Source organism: Diabrotica undecimpunctata, chromosome 2 (assembly GCF_040954645.1).
Source record: "Diabrotica undecimpunctata isolate CICGRU chromosome 2, icDiaUnde3, whole genome shotgun sequence".
NCBI lineage: Eukaryota > Metazoa > Arthropoda > Insecta > Coleoptera > Chrysomelidae > Diabrotica > Diabrotica undecimpunctata.
In genome coordinates, this window is record NC_092804.1 from 26954054 (window position 1) to 26979837 (window position 25784).

The 25784-nt window shown below is 31.9% G+C and overlaps 3 protein-coding genes and 2 long non-coding RNA genes across 7 annotated transcripts in view; 3 read left to right on the forward strand and 2 right to left on the reverse strand.

Annotated features, from left to right (window-relative positions):
• Positions 1 to 25784, forward strand: part of LOC140434367 (uncharacterized) — a 1119986-nt gene that overhangs the window by 266106 nt on the left and 828096 nt on the right. The gene's annotated exons all lie outside the window — the stretch shown is intronic.
• The window catches only part of abd-A (abdominal A), a 228070-nt gene that overhangs the window by 188188 nt on the left and 14098 nt on the right, over positions 1 to 25784 (forward strand). The gene's annotated exons all lie outside the window — the stretch shown is intronic.
• LOC140434368 (uncharacterized) overlaps positions 1 to 25784 on the reverse strand; it is a 237591-nt gene that overhangs the window by 23605 nt on the left and 188202 nt on the right. The gene's annotated exons all lie outside the window — the stretch shown is intronic.
• On the forward strand, positions 11313 to 13440 carry LOC140433062 (uncharacterized). The gene is made up of 3 exons (XM_072521125.1): positions 11313 to 11443; positions 11610 to 11806; positions 12275 to 13440. The coding sequence occupies exons 1-3, from the start codon at positions 11313 to 11315 to the stop codon at positions 13255 to 13257; spliced, it is 1311 nt and encodes a 436-aa protein (XP_072377226.1). The 3' UTR covers positions 13258 to 13440.
• On the reverse strand, positions 15636 to 17177 carry LOC140433063 (uncharacterized). Its single transcript, XM_072521126.1, has 2 exons — positions 16969 to 17177; positions 15636 to 16562 (listed from the first exon to the last, which is right to left on the reverse strand). Exons 1-2 carry the CDS (start codon positions 17158 to 17160, stop codon positions 15636 to 15638), a joined length of 1119 nt encoding a protein of 372 aa, XP_072377227.1. The 5' UTR covers positions 17161 to 17177.

Consider the following 25784-nt stretch of genomic DNA (forward strand, 5'->3'; position numbering starts at 1 on the left):
GCGATCGCACGCAGCTTACCCGCGGCGAAGACGCTACTTGAAAAGACGCAAGTATACATCGAGATTAATATAACTTAAATACGAGTTGATCTCTCCATTACAACTTTGCTGCATCTTGAGTCTCCCATACCTAGTTTACGTTTGGCGAGAGTATAGGAGCATAAAATGATTATATGTAATAATTGATTGTGCGGTATAGAAATAGGAGATATTCCAAATCATAACATTTATACTTTTTTAACTTTGAAAAAATTAAAGGCAAATATCGAGCACAATTTTAATAATCAAATCTTGCCCAAGTACTTTCGCTTTCTACAGCATCATCAGGGGCATTTTGTCAAATGTGGACTATCCAGCAAGCGCAGAATGTAATAAACATGAATTTAAACATAAATTGTACATAACACTACACTAAAACAAGGACAAACAGTTTAAAAATTATTTAAAATTGTTTTAGTGTACTGTTATGTACAATTTATGTTTAAATTCATGTCTATTACATTCTGCGCTTGCTGGATAGCCCAAATTTGATGAAATTTGACGAATTTGACGAAAAATTTTTTCAAAGTTCATTTATTCGAGCATTCAACCTTATATCAATTTATATTTTTTTGGCCGATTTAAATAAAACCGAATCAATGTGATTCGATTAAGCTCATCTCTATACCTAGATATACCCATACATACAAACTCTCTTCTTGGGAATTCGAATGTTTCCAATGTTTATCTGGCTATAAAACTTGCGGATGATGTATTTGTAGTTTGCCGAAAGTTTTGCTTTTATATTTACCCTTTGAAGCGATTGTATTTATATTTTATTTACTCGTCTATCTTCTCTCTTCGACTATTTTTTAATTTAGGATACAGTTACGTACCGGTTGAATCTAAAAGAAAGTAATGAAAATTATTTGTTGTATATCGTATTGATATTATATATCCGAAATTTTTTTATTATATTTTATTGTTTTCCACTCCTTTTCCTCTTAGGATTTTCCACAGTTTATGTCGCGGTAATTTATCGAAGGCGTTTTTTAGGTCAGGAAGTGCCAGGTATACTTTCTTTTTCTCTTGCAGCGCTTTTTGTGTTATCTGTTTTAAAGTAAATGATCCTGTATATTCCTGCCAATTCTAAATCCAGTTTATGCTTCGTCTAATGTGTGTTCGGTCATTATTCTTATATAACAACATCGGACATAGCAACGACCATCCTAGGTAGTACATCACTATCCTATCTCTTTTTTTTATACAGGGTGAGTCATAACTATTGAGTGAAGAATTTTTGTTTTTCGTTTTTTGCTAATAGTTTCCCTGTATATTTATAAATTGCTATCAAAATTGGCACAGAGGCATAATCTTAGACAAGAAATAGTATTTTATTTACAATTCCACTATCAAATACCAAACTAATAAACAAAATTGCAACTAACGTAAGGTTTCCGTTTTGACGATAAATCAAAACTAAACACACTTTAACTTAAAAGAACTCACAAAAACTCAAACTAAATGTTCTACATGGTCTCCTCCGATTTCTATGCCTTTTCTAATTCTTTTTATAAAGGATTTTCGGACGTTAAAAAAAATATTATTCTGCCCCCTTATAAGATTAGCTGCATTTTGAATGTATCTCCAAAGTTCGTCTCGTGTATTAATTTCATTGGCATAAACTAAGGACTTCATATGTCCCCAAAAATAAAAATCTAGCGGGTTGTACTCAGGACTTCTTGGTGGCCATTGAAAATCACTGCCTCTGCCAATCCATCGTTAAGGAAATACGTCATTAAGATGATTTCTAACAGCTAATGAAAAATGCGGTGGCGCTCCATCCTGCATAAACCACATTTTTCTTCTTACATCCAGTGACAGATCATCTAAAATATCACTAAACCTATTCATTCTACAAATTCCCAATCGTCAACATAACCACGTGTAAGCCAAACAGGATCGTACTCATGTACGACCTATGTATCATATGATTTTTAAAAATATTTACTTTTGAAACTGTTAGTGTAAGAATTTCTTGAAATTTAATCATTATATCACAATTAAACTAAACTCTAAAAAATAACACAACCAGTAAATAACTTAACAATAACTATAACATAAATATAACACAATATAATTAACTTAAAAATCAACACGATACAATTTGAATTTAAAATGATGGCAAGTTAGGATCTGTAACATGAGAATATGTCTCGCTTACGGTAATAAATTAATTTTTATAGCCTCTTGACGAATGAGACGGCGAATATCAACACGTGCTCATGTTTACTGATGGGAATTTGGTAAACGAATATACTTTTGAGTATTTTCCAAAAAGAATAAATAAGAATCTCCATTTAAATTCGGAGGAAGAACATAAGGCCCTAGTAGTTGGTCGCTTATAATGCCACACGAAATATTCAATTTAAATTCATGCTGAAAATGTCTAGCTTTAATAGCATGCGGGTTTTCTTCTTCCCAATAATGACTATTTCGAAAATTAAAAACCCCTCGTCTGGTAAAAGTTGCTTCGTCGGTGAACATAATATTCTTTATACAGTGTCTGTCATTGCGATGTTTATTCAGAATACGTTGGCAAAACTGTAACCGTCGTGGAAGATCTGTTGGAAGTAAATTTTGAACAGGAGTGAAGTGATAAGGATGGAGGTTCTCTTTTTTTAGAATTCTAACAATAGACGACTGACTTACTCCTGTTGCTGCTGATAGATGTCGTAAACTTATTTCAGGATTTTTATCTACTCGAACCAAAAGTTCATCTTCTTGATTAGGTGTGATTTGTTTCGGTCGACCACCCCGATTTTTAGTGTGAAATGACCCAGTTTCACCTAAACTACGATATAATCTTGCAAAAGTTTTGTGATTTGGTTGCCTTCTGTTTGCGTATAACATTCCATACCTTCTGGCTGCCGAGCGATCGCAAAAATTTTCTTGTGCGTATACGCAAATCATATCTCGCATTTCTTCATTAGTAAAATGATTGTGACGAGGCATTTCAATCAAAAAAAGTAATGATTACTTTTAAAAAATGCAACATTACACTACACTGTCACATCAAAAATAATTTACTCTGAACAAATGACATTTACCAACAACAATTATCTGACAGTCCAAAGCATACTTTTCATAAATGAAATAATATTTGAAATCCTTTTTTAAGACTCTAAGGAGTTCAACTGCGTTTTTATCGAAAACGGTTGAAATTATCATGTTTAAACAAGAGTACCAATTTTACGTAAAAATGATGTTTACGTCATATTTTCTAATAATAATTACTAAAAAGTTTCATCAGAAAAAGTGTAGACTCAATTTGATCATTAGGAATGATCCACGTGGCGCCCTCTATGACAAAACGTAAAATTGTAAATAAAATACTATTTCTTGTCTAAGATTATGCCTCTGTGCCTATTTTGATAGCAATTTATAAATATACAGGGAAACTATTAGCAAAAAACGAAAAACAAAAATTAACTTTAATACCCTGTATCTTTTTTCTCAGCAACATTTTATTAAGGCATATTTGGCCCAATAGCCATATTTTGGTCAAATAACCTATCCTTAGTCTATGTCCCAATAGTTATGACTCACCCTGTATACTGTTAGTACACTTTCCAATCTTCGGGGACATTTTTCCATATTTTATGCATTACTTTTACATTACTTTTAAACTAATTAATTTTGATCACTAATATTTTACAAATTTGTAACGAAAGCATTAGTTCAAAGGTTATTTCCCTTTTACGCCACCGTTTATAGAAACAAACCCGGAACAGCGACAAAAAATCCAATCCGATGTCACATTTCAAATAGATTAAATCATCCGCTACATTGTGTATTCAATCTGATAAAGTGATATATGGCAACAAGCCATGGTGGAACTGAAATTTATTTGCCGTCGCAACAGCAGACAAATTTAGTGCTAGATTGAGAAATAAACAGTGATTGTTTATGCTTACGCGTAAGCCAAATGATTTCTTTTACCTTTGAAGGAATGTTACATGGGAGATATACTGTCGCCTTTCCGAGACTTAATGTACCGAGGTAGGAGGTGCTCGGTTCTGAAAACGGGTTTTCGGTTATACGGGTAAACATAATAAAAGAGATGGATCGTGTCAAGAAACCATAGGATTTTTTAATGCACGGATATACGTATATGGTTATCATTCTGATTGTATTTTAAAAGCTTTGAATGGCCGTCTTCGGACTACACACAACCATGAACAATTTTCACCAGAACACTACCGTAGTAATATATTCACTTTATTTATTATTTCTTTCTTAATAAACTAGAATTATACTTTATGTATTTTTTAACCAAATACAAATTCTAAAATAAATCCTGTAATACTAGACGTTGTACAAAATACAATTCTTAAATTAAACTTTGCAACATTAGAATTTCAATAAATTGTTCTACAATGTTTGTGACCTCGAGGGCTAAGCGGGTGTCGGAGTCACTTCGAACTGAGTAGTTTAGTAGGTTCTGATCTAGCCACGCTTGTTATAAATTTTTTAAACGAAGTATAGTAAAGAATAAACAGTACTTCTGCGAATTTACATTGGAATTCAGGAGTGAATTAAGTCGGTAGATTTTTAGTAGTTATGGCAAGAGATAAGGTCTGCTTCTCGGTGATGATCACTCACTGATCCTAATGGTGGAGATTAAGACGATTGACAGCAGGATTAAGACGCTAAAATACTGCAAGTTGGGCATTGTTTTACCCATTTCTGGATATTAAATCGTTCTTTTCTTAATTGTCGCTACATCTTATCTGACATCTTACTACCTTATATTCCCATACCCCTGTATTTCAGGAAGAGACATGAGGGCTTTCAAATTAAAATTAATCAATATATGCACAGATAGCCAAGCAGCTATTGGGGCACTCATAAGCCCTAAGGTGGACTCTAGGCTAGTGTAGAAATGCCGAAAAGAGCTCGACAGAAAGCGGAACATAACAGTGTCACATTGGTATGGTTTCCAGGTCACCGGGGAATATAAGACAATAGAATAGAAGAATATAAGAAAGAGCTGATGCAGTTGTCAAAAGAGCATCCGTTACAGTCGAAGTGCCAAAAACCATCGTCTGCCACCGGAAAATAACTTGGTTCCGAAGGCAACATAACCCTTACTGGGAAAATATACCAAGTCACACACATGGCAAAATATATATTGGACGGACATATGCTAATAAGGCTGGAGTACTCTAGAAAACAAGCGGGAATAGGCTCAGAGTCATAACATAGCTGCAAACTATATAGCAGAGAATCTGAAACTATTAGATCGCAGGCGGCAAATACTTTTTAGAGAAAACCAAGCTCGCTTTATTAATTTATTCCTACATTTTCGAATATGGGGAGTAATTCTTTTGGAAATATACAAAAAAAGTAATTTACAGATTACACATTTAACTATGTTAACAGATGTCTTTTATATTACATTTTTTGGCGCACGTGAATATTTTATATTTTTTTTGGGAATAAACCTGGTATTAAAATAACATGTGTTTTGTTTTTGATGTTTCAACTTCCAGTCCGGCAATCAATTCTTGTAAAATAATGTTTTTTTTTTAATTGAATTCTTATCGTATTTCCCTCGATCTTCATGCATTCAATGCATGAATATCCATTTCTTTTAATATTACTCATATATTGGAAAGGTTGATGTTCCACTGTGCTTCTGAAATATTTCTAAGCATTTGTATTTAAAAATTATGACTAATATCTTTATTGTTGTTTAGTTCTTTACTGTTCCCATCTTCCTAGCATTACTCCCACACTATCGCAGGGTTCGCTGCTTTGATCAGTCCTCTCTCCCCTTTACCTGGTTCGGCCTGAACATCTTATGCATCGCTACGCACTACATATCCATAACACCTTAGTCGATTTTCCTGGATCTTGAATGCCTGTAATTGGCGCAGCTATCATTATTTTCCTGATATCTTCGTTCTTGACAAATCAAGATCAAAGCGGGATATACCTAGAATACATTAAAGAATTTGAAATTTTAAGAGGAGTGCGACGGGGGTGTATTTTGTTTCCTATGCTCTTCAATATCTATGTAGAGAACATTTTTGCAGAAGCACTGGAAGGCTCTGAGTGTGGAATAAAGGCAAACGGGTTCCCGATAAATAACATTCGTTACGCCGACGACACCGCGATAATAACAGACAACGAACATGATGTACAGTTAATGTTAAATAAAATAAACACCGTAGGAAAAATATATGGCTTGAAGATAAATGCTGGAAAAACTAAATGCATGGCAATAAGAAAAAACGCCCTTTTAAGAATACAACTGCAAGTAGATAATGCTCCAATCAATCAAGTGAAAACATTTAAATACTTGGGAATGATGATGAATGGCCAATGGGATCCTCAATAAGAAATAAAATGCCGTACCGAACAAGCAAGACAAGCTTTTATCAAATTTAAACCGCTACTATGTAACCGCAATCTTTCCTTCAATCTCCGCTACAGGATGGTTCAATGCTATGTATGGTCCATATTGTTATACGACATGAAAACATGGACATTAAGAGTACCTTCCATTAATAAGTTGGAGACCTTCGAAATGTGGACGTTGAGAAGAATGTTCCGCATACCATGGACAGATAGGGTGAGAAATGAGGAAGTCTTAACAAAGGCAAATACTGACAGGGAACTAGTCAATTTGCTCAAGGTACGAAAAATGGGATACCTCGACCATATTCTGAGAGGAAAAAAATACGCAATCTCTCAACTGGTCATCCAGGGAAAGATTGAAGGCAAGAGAGGGAGTAGGTCGCAAACAAATGTCGTGGCTACGGAACATAAAGAACTGGACAGGCATAAATAACACTTACGATCTTTTGCATGCTGCAAAAGACAGACGTCTGGCCTTAAGATAATTCGCCAACGCACTATAGGTGCACGGCACTATAAGAAGAAGGGGAACATACCATAGAGTTTTTTATATTAAAAATATTTTTAGATAAATTTTGTTAAGGTTCTATGTGGCTTTTAAATAACTGAAAAAGATTATTGAAAAAACATTGATATATAACCCTTTTTTAATGGTTTCTCCTTATTATCAGAGCGACATTATGCAGTTGTTTTAAATCGAAACGAAATCGCTCCCGTCATAATACAGTAATTATAAAAATAATTATTTACAAACGTTACAACGTCATCTAATAACAACAATAGAAATCATAAGATTTCCTACTTGGCGAAACTAAATTCAAATTTTTACCACTGTGCTTTCTAAAATTTGCAAAGCAGACAATTGATAAATTAATCGACAAGGGAATCTACCATTTGCATTCCACATGCCCGTTCATCATTCTTTATTAAAGCAAAAAATAGGATCATATAAAATTTGCCCAAATTAGGGTGTTTATGAAAAGATACCTCTTGGAGCTTGGACTATAATATTATAATAATTAATAGATTGAATTGGTCGTGAATCATCATTAACTTTGGAAGCCTTTTTAATACGAATATAAGTATTTTGATTGCTGTAAATAGACAACATGTTTCATTACTAGTGCTTCGGTGAATGGCTCACTGTTGAAATGGTAGATGCCAGTCTTTCGAAAGCCAGCAATAATGTTCTTCTGCGTTACAGTCAAAGGGTAAGCTTGTCCCACAAGATCACCTATGCAGTAGATGGATATGGTTTTGCCTGGGTGATTCAGTAGCCAATCATTACAAACTCTGTTATATTGACTTTTAAGTGGAGCAAAAACAGATACATCGAGGGGTTGTAGTCTGTGACTACAATGTGGTGGAAACGTTAAAAGTATAACTCCCTTTTCTTTTGCTGTCATTATCACTTCTAAACCCACATGGCTCTCGTGGTTGTCTAAAATTAACAATACTGGTTGTTCTTTAGTGCATTTTGTGTGATGAATTATGTGTTCTAGACTTTGTTTAAAAAGATCACTTGACATCCAACCTGTCTTGCTAGTTAGTGCAATGCTGCCTGGAGGAGCACCATTTAAGAAAAATTCCTTATATTTGATTCTGGAAAACACAAGTACAGGTGGTAAAGCGTTTCCTATTGTATTTACTATAAAAAGGCCAGTGATTTGCTCCCCCCTTTCAGCCGATGTCACTTGTCCTACTTGCTTTTCACCACGCTTAGCCACAACCTTGGGTGGAATATTGACTGTACTTATTCCTGTTTCGTTACAGTTGAATGTACGATTTGGGGTGAGATTATACTTTTCATACGATAGTTTTTAAGTTATTTAGGAACATATCAACATTGGTTTTGTTGAAGCTTTTTGCCCTTCCTAGACTTGTAGCTTCTAGAGAACGTAGCGAAAGTTCTTTGTGGCGTTCCATGAAGTCTTTGAACCAGTCATATCCTGCCATTTGATTAACTTTCCATAAATTGCCTACTTTACATTTCAGGGCACTTGTATATTGCCATGCTAGAATTCTGACCTGAACTGATGTTAAACCATAATGCATTCTACTTGCAGCCAGGATGTATTCTACTAGAGCCAATTCTTGCTCTTCGGAGAATACCATACCACATATCAAATTAGAACAAAAACCAACGCATTCCTTGTTGGGAGCTTCATCATATTTCTTCAAATGGCTTTGAAGAGCCGATTTTGAAATACTATAAGTCTTTGCTGCCTGCCTTATACTGTCCCCTTCTTTAATCTGCTGAATGGTCTCCACAATGCGAGACTTTAATGGAGCAGTCCTCTTAGAATTTTTTTTCTTCCACTTATGAGGCATCTTACACTATAACAAAGGAAAAATATACTATTAAAAGAATCTAAATAATATCAAATTAAAAATAATACAACAGGGGAGGTCTGGGACAATGTCCCAGACCTTCCACGCATGATATGTCACAGTTCTCCCAGTGGAGCATTTTACAATAAATCAGTGAACAAACATAACTTCAACCCAGCGTTTTGTATTATATAATTTACAAACTTTAATAAAAGCTTATCATTATATTGGTTTCTATATTGCCTTGAAATATTTTAATAATCAGAAAAAATAATTTATAAACAAGTTAAATTCTTACCTTTCAAAAATGAAAATCAATAATATCACAACACATGTGCTTCTACAACACTAAACGAATAGGAAATGCGACAACCAGTAATATATCGGGTGAGAAAGTACAGAACGGATAGTTCGTGGGAAATTTGAAATGTCCCACACCTCCCTTGTCCCAGACCTCCCCCTTCTCCCCTATTTATATTTATTAAACAATAGTATCATAAATATATTAGTGGTAGATAAAGAATTAAACGTTTTATAACAGAAATAACTTTAATCATCAATAAACGTAGTCATTTTAAAACTTTATATTAAATAGTAGTTACCTTTCAATAGCTGTCATCAAATGACCATATCGATTACTTTTCCTTTATTAGGGCTCGGTTTTTGTACAATTTGCTTCCAGACTTTTAGTGTGCGTCCCATGGTGCTTCTTAATTTAATATTTTGTTTATTACACCACATGCCGGTTTTATTGTGTGTTTTTTCATCTATTTATAGTTTTATCTGTGTCAAAATCATGTTTATAATTTCTCGTTTCTAAAATATGTCACCTGTTCGACTGTTTTATAGTGGATGATTATACTTGCTATGTGCTACGAGATAGTTATCTTGAATATGTAACATGTACCTTCCTTCTGTAGTCTATTATAGTATCCAGTTTGCTGTGTATATTTTTACATAAATTTGACCGTAGTTTGTGGGAATGATTTTTTAATAATAATAGTAAATATTTAGGCTCCTTTAACACTAGTCAATAGTCAGTGCTATTCTTTCTACAAATATCGTCGGCTTAATCGGCATAGTGCGTAACTCCTTTCATATATATTTTACAGGAGACACAAAAAACGATTTAAAAACGACTTTACCTTTAAACGTATTTACGTTGACCATAGTTATTGTTTTTGTTGATTAGAAAATATTATAAAGGTAGAAAGTATTAGATACTTAGATATTAGATATTAGATACTCATTTTTCTTACCATTTAAAATGAAACATTATGCAATAAAAATTCAACATAAAACATGTTTATTCATGAAAGTATAAGATTTATGAACTTAAAAACTAAAAAGGATGAAAAAGTAGAACATAAGAAAACTTAAAAACTAAAAAGAATTAACTAATGATGAGGTAAATTATTACAGAAATCGTGATAATCGCTTTCCATGCTCGTCTTAAGTTGTTGCAGGTGTGCATATTTTTCTGCTTTAATTTTTAGTCTTTGTTTTTGTAATGCCGGTATATTATCTGTATTAGTTGCTTGAATGCTGCTTATATTCAGTCTTATTGGAAGAGTTTGCCAATCTTTCTCTGAATGTCGAAGCTTAAAAAACACTCCATCGTTGGAATATTTCAATGCTTTTAGGTCGATTACCAATTGTCCAGAGATTTTTCCTGGTCTAATGGATTTAAAATATTTCAATTCATCATATTTTTTGAAGAAGTCGTGCATAAGGTATTCAACTCTGTAAGGAGCTTTTTGACATGCTGCTTTGCAGATAAATACGTAATCTGCGGGAATATTGATTTTCTTGTTTCGAATCTTTCTTTCGATAACGGAATGAACGCTGTCCACTTCCATTTGAGTATGGCCCTTATGTAAATATTTCTGTATCACAGTTACACCCTTTTCCAGTGCAAAATTAAATAGACCATTTGACAGAGTAATGTTTCGGTTTTGATAAGCACAGCCGTCATTCCATAGTATAATGTTAATGTTACTTTGATTTTCTAATTAATATTCTTTGACATGTCCCTCCAAAAAATGAATTATTATACTTCGTAAAAAAAGTAAATTCGTTACTTGTCAATCTGCTCTCACTCTCATTTCAAAGGTAACAGTAGCCTTGTTTGCGCATTTGTCGCATAGATCCTTTTTCGGTTGATAAAGTGACAGCCGTTGCTTATCGAATTCCTTATGGAATCTGGCAATAGGGAACTTGCATAAAATTTTAAATTCGAAAAAAATGCCTTAAATCATAACAAAACATAATTTAAAATATATATCAAACAAAAAAAAGTTGTTTTTGTCTTTAGTTTGGCCCCTAAAAACGATTAAAATCGAGAGAAAATTCAAATTATAGCAGCCAGTCCAAAACGCGTCCTCATTGGTCGTGACGTCATATAGTCAGAATGTTCAAAAATTGGCACTATTAATAATTCATTACGTTTGACATTCGTTTACTTGTTATAGTAATTTTATGGTGTATTTCAGTTTTATAAATCCTTAGATAGTTGCTGTGAACTATATAATTATTTAATAATATTTGAGTGTTTTTGTTCAGATATTATTTTTAAAATGACCGAAGAGGGTTTTTCCAAAGGCCAGTCTGATAACTTGCCCATTGTAAATATGTTTATGGTAGCCACATATTTTCAAAACGGTGAAAATTTTTCCCTGGGAGAAGTTCGGGGAGTTAAAGCAGATAAGTAAGTACATATACTCCTATAACATTAATTTTATTGTGATTATTATTCTCATAATAAGTATTTAATGATAAAACTTAGTACTTTATATTAAGTAGTGTCAATATTATATGTTTACGCTATTGTACTGAAATTTAATCAAATTAACTTATTCATCGTTTGCATTTAGATCTGGCAGAGAATCATATGGAGATGCAGCTGTAGGATGGGTTCAAGTAAAAAGAAATAACATGATCTGTACTGTAAGGACAAAAATAACACCTGAACATAATGTTAAGAAAAAACAGTATGCTGTAAGTTGTGAAATTAATGAAGAAACCGAGGAAGTACTTGATCTAAAGTGTTATGATTGTGCTGCTTCATTAGGTAAGTAGGTATTTTTATAAACAGATACGTATTTTTAATATTTTGAATTAAGAGCATTCTTGAAACATAAAAAATTCTGATCTAAGACAAACATCAGCTGAGCTAAATTTTATACTACATTTTGCAGTAAATATGAAGGAATAAACACTTTCATGGAAATTTATTTTAGCCCATTTTAATTCTGATAGGTAGTATCTAAATATACAGCCTTTATAATAATTTTGTTCTTGGTTTTTAAAATAAATATCACAATATCTTGAAATAACATTTTAGTTATATATATATATATATATATATATATATATATATATATATATATATATATATATATATATATATATATATATATATATATATATATATATATATATATATATATATATATATATATATTACTTACATTCGATAGTAGTTTTGCTTCTCTAAAAATATATGGACAATTTCTAAATTTCAAAACGTATGTTATAGGTGGGTGCAAGCATCAAATAGCTTTTCTGATGTGGTTGCACAGAAGAAGTGAAGAACCGTCAAAAACAGAAGTGACTTGCTATTGGGCCAAAAGTAAACTATCAAAAGTTGGTACAAGTATAAAATATTTAACACTTAAAGACTTTGGGGCCCCAGAGGAGTTAAGCTCAGATGAAGATAGTAACCAGTTCCTTCAAGAAGTAATAGACATGGGCATTAAAAACCAGTCTGAGAGCCAGTTATTGCAACATTTTAAAGATGATAATATAAAAGAAATAGGGATATTCCAGTTGCTGTTAAAATTTATTTCTACAGAACAGACCACATATAGTGAGTTTGTTGAATTTTGTTCAAATAATATGAGTGAGCACATATGCTCAGAAGCTGCCATCAAAACTAGCACACAGTCCGATAGCAGTTTATGGTTCGAGTTACGATATGGCAGAATAACGGCATCAAAACTTTATGATGCAGCTCACTGTAAAAAATGCGATGGGGCATTTGTTGAACAAATACTTGGGGTCTCAAAATTTAAAGCAACTTCTGCAATGAATAGGGGTAAACAGTTGGAAGAAAGTATGATAAAATGTGTGCAAAAAGTATTTCAAATAAAATTAAACCGTATTGGCTTACAGTTAAACCCCAAATTTCCAATTTTTGGCGCTTCACCTGATGCCATATGTGAGGAATATATTGTGGAAATAAAATGTCCTCAGACTAATAAAACTGTAGCTAATTATTTAACAAAGGACAATAAAATAACTGCTAAATATAATGCACAAGTTCAACTTCAAATGTTTATGTTTGCTAAAAAAAAGTGTTTATTTTGTGTTGCTGATCCAGAATTTGAAAATAATTCTAATTTCAATTATACATGGGTGGACTATGATGAAAATCATTTGGAGAGTTTGATGACAGCTGCTGAAAGTTTTTGGACGCATAATATTTTTCCCCGTTTATTAAAATCTGTAGATAAAAAATAAGAAGCAGAGGCTGACCGCAAATTAGGTGGTTAGATGGAGTTGAGACCGATTTAGGGATATTAGAGATCAGAAGATGGCAACACGTCACCAGAAACCGAACATAACGGCAATGACTCTTAGAGCAAGCAATCCACAGAGGATCGTCGAGCCAAAGATGATAGGGAGATAGAAAATAAAATTATTATTTCTATCCTTGGGTAACAGTTTGTCCTTCAGGCAGTTATAGCTGTAATATTTGAATTTAATTAACAACCATATCAGCAATTCAGAGAAAAATCACAAATTAACAGTTGGTCGTTGTGTCACTTCTTTACTTTTTCCATCAGTATTTCTTTGTACACTTTTTTCTGAATAATCTTATTCGCTACATTTACCAACATCTGTAAGGTAACTTTGCCGTACTGACTAGGAGACAGAAACACATGTCTACAGCTGCATTTGTTTTATAGGCTGAATCCAATATTTGTTTAATGTATTTATTGTTATATACTATTTTTTGTTGATTATACTGTACACTTTATATAATAAAAATAATTATAAGGCTTGATAATGTATTGTAATCTTTAATGTATGAGTATTAGGGAAAACATATTACAGGTTCAGTTTGAAAAATCTTTATTAAAGGTTTTGTTTAATTATCTACATTATTTCTAAAACATAAGTCAACATCACTGTAAATTATAACAAAACAGCAATAAAAGAGTGTGACACTTGACTGAAGTGAATACTTCTTATAGCGTGTTATTACTATAATGTAGGTTAATGAAATTTTATATCCGCTTATTATTAATTTTTTAATGTGTTATAATAACAATACACATTTAAGTTCTTTATAATTTAAAAAATCTTAAGTTCTTTAAAATCTAAAAAAGTTTATATAATTTTATTATATAAGTATATCTTGTACAAATACTTTAAAATCAAAATTAGCCAAATCTTTCAAGTCGTTCAAGAGTTGTTAGAAAATATATATTATGTAAAATTATAAGTATACATGTATGTATATTATGTATATTACAGTATACTGCAAGATTAACAAGTCTTGATTTTTCGAGTCACGCTAAATAGAATTTTAGACCCATGCAAAACATCATACAGAGCGATAAAAAATATTCACTTCAAAATGTTTAAACTGTAAACGGTTTTGATTTCTATATTAATATTTATTACAAAATACAATATTAGTTTTTTCGAAAATATACAGTACCTAATACATGTAACTACAAAGCTTAATATAGGATATACTAATAAAATATGACATGTTGCATACAAAGAAATAAAGTCAAAAATACATGAAGTTTAAGTTTAATAAACTGTTTTTAAATTTTTTTTTTAAATATTTCTTGCTATTTTTAAAGACATGTTATCCTGAAATTAGACTGACCTACAAATTAACTAAGCAGTTAATATGAAGTCACAATATTTGTCCTCATATAGGTACTTATGAGGACTTATATTGAACTCAAGTAGAAAATAAATTGTTTGTTATTTATTATGTAACTTTTGTACGCATTTTAAATAGTAATGCATTGTATATAAAGGACTGTATAAAGTATAAACTGCATTGTATATAAAGGAAAAAATATAGGTTTATTATATGTATAGGTTTATCTACATTATAACATAAATCAAAATCAGTGTAAATCATTACAAACAATAAAAAATGTAAGTCAAATATTTAAACTCTAAGCTATTTTAATTTCTATACCCATTTTTATTGGAAAATACAATTTAAGTAGTTAGTTTTCTAAAATTTACAGTGACTAAGTACAAAACTGAATATATAAACTAATAAAATATGACATACTGGGAACAAACAGTACCTAGTTTCCTAGATGAAAGTAAAACATACACAATGAAGTTTATAAAGCATTACTTTCCTAAAATTAGACCAGACTGCAAATTTACTAGCCCACAAGCTATTTTTATTAGATGATCCATATAAGGTATCAACTTATTGTCAACACATGCATGGGGAGCCAAGAATGCAAATTCTCTTAATCTGCGTATGACTCTTTCAACATGAATCCTTAAACTGGCAATGCGCTTGGTTTCTATCACTTCAATTGGACTTAATTTTGTGTTTGAAGAGACACTTGGTGGTCTAATTAATTTGCACCCTTTAGCAACCAATAAATGTTCTATATGTTTAAAACCCCTATCTGCCATGATAGACACCTTGGGAGGAAGCATACACAAAAACCCACTGTTCTCTATAATAACTGCATCAGATGTTCGACCACCAAAAGCATTAGAAATGAAATTAATAATGCCATCAGGAGTACAAGATATTAAATATTTTAGTGTATTACACTTCTTATACTCTGACCAAGTTAAAGATTGTTTAATAGAATCTGAAGGTTTTTCTATTTCAATCTCTAAACAATCAATAATACATCACTGTATCGAGCTCGAAAAGCTATTGGTAAATTTGATTTTATGCTGTTAATGTTGGGTGTCAGTATAAGCTTTCTTACATATTTACTAATGATTGGTAATGATTTTGAAAAAATTCTTGATGCATAACTCTCACTTATACCAAAATCATCCCCTAGTAGTGTAAATGAATGCCCTGTTCTAATTTTTTTTAAAGTTAAAAAAATATTCCAATTTGGTAACTTACAATAGTTTTGTAATAACTGAAAAGTATAATATGCATATTCAGGTAATCCTAGATATATCCTGGGTCTCTTTTCCATCTTCATTAGGGTACACTTTAATGTCAAGTTTTTAAATTGATTTTCAATATCCTGCACTTCCTCATCATATGATTGATGATCACTTACACAACCAGCACTATAACTACTATAAACATCTTCTTCACTTTCAGACTCAGTTTTAGAGGTATCACATCCAGATTCGTTTTGTGGACAAAAGGTTGGTACATTGAGTTTCAGTGGTGATGTCCCAATATCTCTACTAAAAACTGTGTTTAATGATAAAGTACTAACAGAATCACCACAATCTAACTTGCATTGTACACTTTTACTCCTGAATTTTATGTGAGTCTGAGTTGAAATATCACTTTTTTGATTGGTTTCAATGACACTATCAATTTTTAGAGTGTCTATATCATTTTGCAGAATACTCCCAAAACATTCTGAAGACTGTGAAGAAGTTGAAGCAACTGCATCCTCAATTAATTGATGTTTAACCCTCTTAAGTGCTGTTATTCTAGGATAATGAGAATGTGTCCTTTTCCTATCTGGTTGACAATTAAATATGTGAGGGACAACATTTAATTTCATCCTCTTTTGGCCACCCATAAGTTTGAATTTAATATAGTTTTCCATATCATTTTCCAACTGAAACAGAATATTATATATTAAATTATTATTTTTATCTTTTATATATATATATATATATATATATATATATATATATATATATATATATATATATATATATATATATATATATATATTGTAGGTAGATAACATGAAAGAGTTCGAATAGTTCATGTGATTTTCGAATACCTATTTTTATACATTAGGTATTTATTTTAGGTTATGAACATAAAACTTTATTATTATGATTACCTTATTTTAATTTTGCAGTAAAAACAGTTCTAGAAAAGAACTGTCTAGGTAAATATCATTCAATATGTAATGTACATCTACCAAATATAGGTACCAAGAGTTCTATCAAAAAAACACATGATTATTTGTTTAAATAAAACTATTAAGCAGACAACAGATATTAAATACTTACATTAAAATGATCTTCACATACATGAAGAGCTTGAGCAGTAACTGAAATATCCCTTCGACAGGCACGTAACCAGTTTAAACGCCGTTTTTTATCGACTGGTAATCTAATAAATATTTTGTTGGGGGTTTTAATGGTTGTACTTTTACACAACGGTACTAAACAACACTTGTAGTATTTACTTTTACTTTCCATAGTAAAAACACACACAATTCAACACTCTCTGTTCAAAAACAAACACCAATATAAACAAAATAGTTTATACTTTTATACAAGACAGGAGACCTGACATACAGATAATACCACTAAGTGACGTCACAAGGGTTCGCGCGCTTTTTCGATCGTTTGAAATTATTTTTATACACGGAAGATTTTAAATTTGTATTGCTAAGTCATTATGAGTTTTTGAGGCGTGAAATTTTGGAAATCTTATTTTTAAATGAAACTGAACGTTATTATATAATAAAAAAAAATGTGCAAGTTCCCTATTGATACAGAAGTATAATTGTGTGTTTTGCAGTAGTCGTTTCTATAAACTTTATATAAATGGGCTTTAGAGTTCCAACTCGGTTCTAATTATTAAATAATTCACTATACACGTGCACACATTGACACTTCGTAACAAACTGATGGATTTACGAAGTTTGCTGACTCAATTTGGCGGGAAAGGAGATACGCCGTTTTCTACTAAGATTATTGCAAGGCAAACAATTTAATCTTGGATTTGTGGATTTTTCTAGTGTATGCGTTATTATATTTTCTACTAGATGGCACAAAAATGTAATTTTGTTAAAAAAGTGGAGTTACGCACTTTGCCCATTAAGCCGACGATATGATGGTTTTTATAAATTCTCTTATATAAAATGGATAGTTGTTTAAAATATTTAACATGTTATCCTTAATCATGCATTCTGGTATCGACAAGTATAAGGCGTACTGTAAAAAGATGTGCGTGTTACCTCCAGAATGGTTTCAGTACGTCTTTACCTTGCAAATTTCAGGCCACAGCATTCTGATGGCTTTCAAAAACCCAATCACGTCAATGCCAAAAAGCATTAATTGCCTTTTTTCTTTGTAGTTTTGCTTCCAAATGGAACCTTTTTTATTACATCTGTTATATTTGATTCCACACTTTTTACACTTCAGTCTACTAGTTTTCCACTGGAGTTTATCGTCGACTATTTCTTCTTCAGCTATCATGTGATATTCTAAATAATTTAAAAATCCTCCTCTATCTTTTCTCTTTTGTAAGAATGTAGTGGCGTCATGTAATTTGTTTGGCTATTTCTGTCCAATTATCTCTCTCTTGTGCCTGTCCTTTATTTGGTCCGGCCATCGTACTAGAGATCTTGCTTTGGATCTTTTACCCGCTATGTTACCTTCAACTATCCTTCGCTCCATGCCTTCTCTTCTTCTAGTTATATGTCCAAAATATCTCAGTATATTTTGGTTGATATTTGTGATGAGTCTAGTTTTTATGTTAAGTTCTGCTAGAATTAAGTTATTTGTGCGATGGGCGGTCCATGATATCCGCAACATTCTACGGTAGACCCACATTTCAAATGCCATTATACGCTTTGAATCGGGTTTTTTTATTATCCAAATTTCTGAAGCATAGGTGGCGATAGGAAATATGAATGCTCGAACAAGGCGTTATTTTATGTTATTTGTGATGTCAGTGTTCTTCCAAATTTTTGTGAGTTTGGCTGTTGCCGATCTGGCCATTGTGATTCGTCGACGGATCTCGTCTTCACTGTTAGTAATAACGGGGTCTAAGTAATTAAATGGCCTGACGACTTCGTAACCTGTCATGTTTCTTATCTCTGCTTGGTTGTTTCTGGCTCTATCGATGATCATCACTTTAGTTTTCTGCATATTTATTTTCAAACTATAGTCCGTACTCACCGTGCCTAGCCTATTCATCATTTCACTATATATTGGATAGAATAGGGGATATTATGCGTCCCTGTCGAACTCCAGATTTTAATTTGAAGTTTTTCGAATTTAACATAATTAACTCTTACATTAGCAGTATTATTTACATATAGCTTTTATAATAAATGTTCTGGCGTACCTATTTCTCTAAGTATATGCCACATTTTATCCCATTTTACGGTATCGAAGGCCTTAGAATAGTCAACAAATCATAAATATGTTTCTATGTTAAACTCTGGAGATTTTTCGATAATTTGACGAATATTAAGAATATGTTCTCCTGTTTCTCTACCTGAGAACAATCCGCATTGTTCTTGGGGAATTTGTGGTAAGAGAATTGATTTTATTTAGTCTTTCTTTGATGAAGGTTAGAAGTACTTTGATCGCTACGATATCAATGCTACTGTACGGTAATTACTGCAATCTGGTGAATCTATTTTATATATGGAAATCAACGTGAGTTTACCCCATTCATCTGGCCACTTTCCGGTATTCCAGATCTCATTGCAAATTCTAAGCATTATTTTCGTCCCTAATTTCTTTGAGTGTTCAGCTGTTATTCCATCTTCTCCTTCTTTCTGAATTTTAGCTTTTTAATTTCTGCCCCAATTTCTGATTTCAATATTTGATGTTCTTTTTCATAACTTCTTTTCTCTATATTATTGTCTATATTTTTGTCCCTTCTGCACAAGTGCTTTATAGCTGTATTTATGGTGCATATCTCTATTTCGTTTTGTTTTGAATTTGATGTACCGTTTCTAAGTTTTCGTCTTTCTTCTACAAGATTAAGAGTCTCTTCAGTCATCCAATGTTTTTTCCTAGCTGTTTTTTCTTTGGGATTAGTATTGTTGATGATATATTTCTTTGTGTATTCCCACGTTTTGTCAGGGTCTCCGGTAAATTTAAAAATAAATGGTGGTAAATGTGTAAATTCTAAAGAAAATTAAAAATTAATTATCCAATATACTCATCGAATAATTTTGTCAGAATACAAAGTAGGAGTTCTATTCTGCTTATCTCATTATAAATATCACTGTGTAAAAGCTTTCATAATCTACAGAAACAAAAATACGTTATAAATTTATGATTTATTGCCCATAAGCATAAAATGGTATTTCGAAGCCGTTTCTATAGATATTTACCGTCACGCGGCGTTAATTTTGATTTCATTCCGACTCCTTCCGACCGTGATAACCATTAACAATAATTTGAAACGAAATATATGACTTATTATACCATAAAGATTGTTTTAAATTAATGAAAATTAATAAATGTTAAATATAAATAAAACAGTGCTGTGTATGAAGGCTAAATAAAACAATAAAGACCAACTACATTTTCACAAAATCTGTTAATAGAACTGTACACATTGTAGTTTTATAGAAGTATTTATTTGCAATTGGTAGTCAGTTCTTTAGGGCTCTAAAGAATTGACTACTTCTTAGACTTAAACTTGAAAACTTTTCGACTGTATTTGTTTCAATGTTTCTATTCTCCACAATGTGGAAAATTCTTTATTACTTTATGACAATCCTGGCTGAAACATCCGACTTTATACATATTTGCTCACACCTCAATATCTTTGGGCACAGAATATTCAGCAGGCAAATCAGTCTAATCAGTCAAAATGTCAAATCTTCAGTAGCCTCTCGCTTGCTTGATTTTACAATTTGGCGATTGATCATCTATATTTGGCGTCTATATTTACGATATGGCAATGTTCTTTAATTTGTTTTGTTACAGATTTATATCGGTTATCATATAATATATAAATATTATTTATTTCTTTTTCTAACCATTATAACTGCTTTTAGTAATTTATTTATTTTATTTGTTATTTACAAATGTATTCTTTTGGTATTATCTTTAGTATGTTTGTCTTCAGCAATATTAAATAGTTCCGTATTCTATATAAATATGCAGTAATACTTAACTATTGACTAATTTTTAAATGTATCAAAAGTAGACAAGTGTACAAAAAAACTAGTAATCTCCAAACGTCACACAACTTTCTAAAATGCCATCGTCCTAACAAAAGTGGCCATAATTCATTTCCTACCTCAGATTATACCATGGTCAAAGACCTGCTTTTCAACCGTCGGGAATCCGTCCTGTCCGTAGAAGTAATATGGCGCGCCGGACGCGTTTCTATGGCAACGGACCCCGGGTGGTGAAGCTGCACCCCTCTTGTTCTTGCAAGAAGCGTGGCTAATGGTCCGATAGTCGGAAACTTGGATAGCAATGAGACAGGACTGCTTTTATTTTTACAAAGAGATACAAGAAATATCAAAGATGTGGAACACTATTTATTGATAATAACAGTTGTGATATATGAATACGCAGTTTACGGTAATTAAATCGAAGATGTAGCCTCTACTAGCACTACTTTTAACTTCTTTAAATACCGTGCTGTGAATGCTGATATTTCTCTGGATCTTTTTATGTAACAATAGATCTACTGATAAGCCAGTCCATTGACGAAGCTTTTGGAGCCATGAATTCTCCGTGACCTATTCTTTTGAATACTCTGTATTTGAAATGCGTTGATTTCGTGATATTTTAAGCAGTTAACCATATTATTAACTTTCACGGATTTCACATCCGTATGGTAACACAGAATGCATATAATAGTTTAAGAATTTAAATCTTAGTTGTAAGTTTAGCCGAGAATTGGATTGTATAGGTCCAAGTTTCATAAATGCCGTCCTTGTCATGATATTGTCTTATTGTTGACAATTAGACAAGATCTTAGTTACTTTTAGCCATAAGCGCGGTCATCTGCCATCTAAGCCCCAAATTGAACCCCACCTTGTTCGTTTTAGGCTTTGTTAAATATTATTTCCAAATATGTAAGTCTTATATATATTAAAAGTTTTAGATCTCTATCATTTGTTAGACCATATCAAACGCTTTTTCAAAATCTATAAAGCAGATGTGAATTGTTTCTGAACTTCCCATTATAAAAGCATATTTCCTTGTTTTTGTCATTATCTTTATCATCCTGGGTATAGGTTTGTCTATGGTTATATCTTATCTTATCTTATTTGAGATCCTATTTTTCCTTGTTTAAAGACTCTTTCTTCAAAGGACAAAGATTTTCTTCTTTATCTACATTTTAGCTGGTTTTCAAATATTCACTTAATTCTGACCTACAAATTCTTGTATTTTTAAGTTTAGTGTTTCTATATTTCTAATTTTTTGTTTATATTCCTTCTGTTTATCTTATTTATACTTCAGAATTGGAGGACCATCTTTGTCTGTAGATTATTTATTTTTCTTCCCTTATGCAGTTCTTTCCTCCCAACAAAACTTCAATATTTTCGATATTCTTTAGTAATCATTTTTTTTATTTTCTCTTCGTATTTGTTTCTTGCAATTATTTGGTTTAAGTATTTTTTTTTGTTTCATGTCATTCTTATAATCTACCTACGTCAAAAACCATTTTTTATGTTTGTGACTTTTTTCCCAAATTTAATGTACAGTCTGTCCCAAACCCTTCTTTCAGTGCGTCACTAATTTTGACATAATATAGGATTTTAAGAATGTCGAGAATTATTGCATGTCATTTTAGTTACATTTGACAATTGGAGAATCGCAATCCCTCTTTTTCTAATTGAAAATAATTTAATAATTTTAATATTAGTCTTTGTTCTTTCTCGATATATCTCGGCATATTTAAAATATTTTTATGACAATAAATACAAAATTAAATTTTCACTGTAAAATGTCTGATAATACTAACCTGGAATGACAATTATTTTATCAGTTGACGTTGTGAAAGTACTGTCAAGATCGAGACCTTCTGCGTCAAATTATGTTTATGTGCATCATTGATTGGATATCTATTTAGCGTATTCTAAACTCCAACCAATTATACATCCGTAACTAGAATTAGCTTTACGATAAATAATTTTCCAAGTTCTATGTATAATAATCACAGACTCACGTTTTTTTCTGTCACTTCTAGCTTAATGTGTTAGAGAGAATTCGATCAACTATGACGTACTGAAAGAAGGGTTTGGGACGAACTATACCTTTATGTTAGTACCCATTCTACTTGTTTACAGCAATAGCAGTATCGTGCAGAAAGTTAGACAAAAAGGGGTAGAATATAATTTCTAGAAATTAACTCAACAGATTATGCAAATTTTAAAATGCAGAAAATTAGAAAAGACTGAAGAAAGAACGATGGCGAGGATACAGAATGCGAAATAAACAGTCCTGATTAAGGAATAATTCAAAAATAGGATGAATCCCAAAAAGGCCCTGGGATTTGAATTAATAGAAAAAATACTACAACAATTATCTTGGATCATAAAACTCACAAACCTCATAAATGCTATAATTCATTCTGGCTATAATACGTAGCAATAATAAAAAACAGCTGAACTAAGTCTGATCCCCCAAACCGGGAAAACTGATAAATAAAGAATGATACAGATCGATATTATTACCACCAAGAATTTTCAAACTATTTGAGAAGATCCTGTAATTCTTCTTATTCTGCCGTCTTCTAACGAAAGTTGGCGATCACTCAATGAAAAAATTCAACTCCATGAAATTCCTCAGCCAAGAATTTTTTCTTTCTTCCCATCCCTATTCTTTCCTCTACTCTTCCTTACATAATGACGCGTAGCAGATAGTATTTATCGTTTCGTGTGTGGCCCAGATATGATGTTTTTTTTTTTTATAATTGTGTTCAAGTTTTCTGTCATGTCCAATTCGTCTTAACACTTCATTTGGAACTTTTGCAGGACAAGGAATTTTAAGAATCCACCTGTTTTCCATATTTCCCTGAATCCCACATTTCAAATGCCTCCAATTTTTTTACGGATTGCGCTTTCAGAATCCAAACTTCTACCCCAGATAGCAGTTGCGACCATACATAACATTTGACGAACCTCAATCTGATCGCCGTACTCAATTTCTTATTTGTAAACATTGACTTATATTTTATAAGTCCTTTTTGAGCTATTTCAATTCTGACCTTGATCTCCTTATCTTGATCGAACTGTGAATTTATAATTGCTCCGAGGAATTTGTACTTGTCAACTTTCTCTAACGGTTTACCTTCCAATGTTATATGTATGTTGTCAACAGGGGTTTTTGAGATCACCATGTATTTGTTTTTATATATTCATTGTTAGTCCCATCGTTTTGCTTTGTGTGTTAAAGATAGTGAACCTTTCTGCCTTTACGTGAGTTTTGACTCCGTCTTCGCGCAGCTCCATGGTCAGGAGTGTTTGCACTATCTTTAATGATTTCTACAAAAATTTGTGAATTGTCTATATTTTCTGCCATGATTGCGATATCGTCTGCAAAACTCATGTTATTAGCGATGCTCCTCCAATACTTACACCTTCAGTTCTTTCTCATAGTGCCTGCTGGAATATTAGTTTGGACATTAGACATAGACAATAAATAATTGTGGCGAGAGCAATCACTTTTTTGCCCTTTTTTGCCCTCACTAGTTTTTCTCACTATCTTCGATCCGTACGGCTGCTGTTTGATTGTAGTACAGATTTTTTATTAAACTAATGTCCTTGGGATCTAGGTGTATGTGTTTCAATGCATGTATGAGTTTAATATGTTAAACTCTGTCAAATACTTTTTGGAAACACATCTATACTTAGCCAAAAAGAAATTATTCCACTCCATCAGTTTATTTTATGTAATAAAACAGTTGGATGTCCGGAGGTACAACTGAAATGACAACCATATTAAAAAGAAAACTGAAATCGTTGATTCATGTTAACTTCTTGGTTGCATTTTAAACCAATGTTCACCGAAAACTTCTGCAATGGTGCTTTCTACTTCTTTAAAATATACTGTTATTTCTTTATTTACTATTATGTACGAGGTTAACTGACAGTTTATAATTTAGACAGTCATAATAACTAAATCAGGTATTCGTTTTGTCAATTTTATTGCCACTTCCATGTATTTCTAAGACTTATTTAAAGTATAATAATTTTTGAACACATCTGCATATCTTTGTTGTATGTAAGTCCTTTTGTTGTTGTTCTATAAGATAAGAAATGGCTTCTTTCTAAATTATGAGCAAAATATTCTGTAAAACTCTACGTAAAAGCTTACATATCGCAGTTCACGTATTTCTGTTTAAAATTCTTTTCGTAAATATTTACATGCTGAAATTCACTTCCGTCGCTATGTTTCGGCCTTATAAAGCCATAGGAATACAAACTGCCTCGGAAACAATGAAAAATTGAGATCCCGGAATAAAATAAATTTCAAATGCAAATCCAGAATTTACATTAACTGCGTCTTCTAAATTGGGAACACAAATATCAATCAAGTCTGCGTAATTTTAGTCTTGGTCCGTGAGGAGAGAAGCAATTTAGTAGCACAGTGGCAAGGTTTATTGCTTCGTTGTTGTTTTTTTGGTTTTGAACTATATTAGGATGAATTTTATACGTAATGATTATAGTAACTTTATTATATAGTAAATTATTGGGGCTACAATTCAACATTAGAATTATTTTTACAGAATGATTTTACAGTTTGGTTATTTAAACCTTCCCTATTTTTGATTCCAAAACTATTTTAGGCGATCTCAAAGATTAATTTTTTACTTACTACCTAAAGGATACAGACACTTGTCTACGCAGACGATCTAGATAATATCGGTTGAATCAAAAATATAGTAAACGAAACGTTCATTCGTCTTCAAAAAGTAGCCAAAAAGATGGGTCGATTGAATGATATATCCAAAACAAAATATAGGTAATACATATATACAATGAAAATTGACAGTACAGAGTAGATAAATTTGTCTACTTAGTTGTCTACTTAGGCTCGCTAGTAAACGTTAATAACGATAATATCTATCAAATAAACAAAAAATAGTATTTATTAGCATCCGA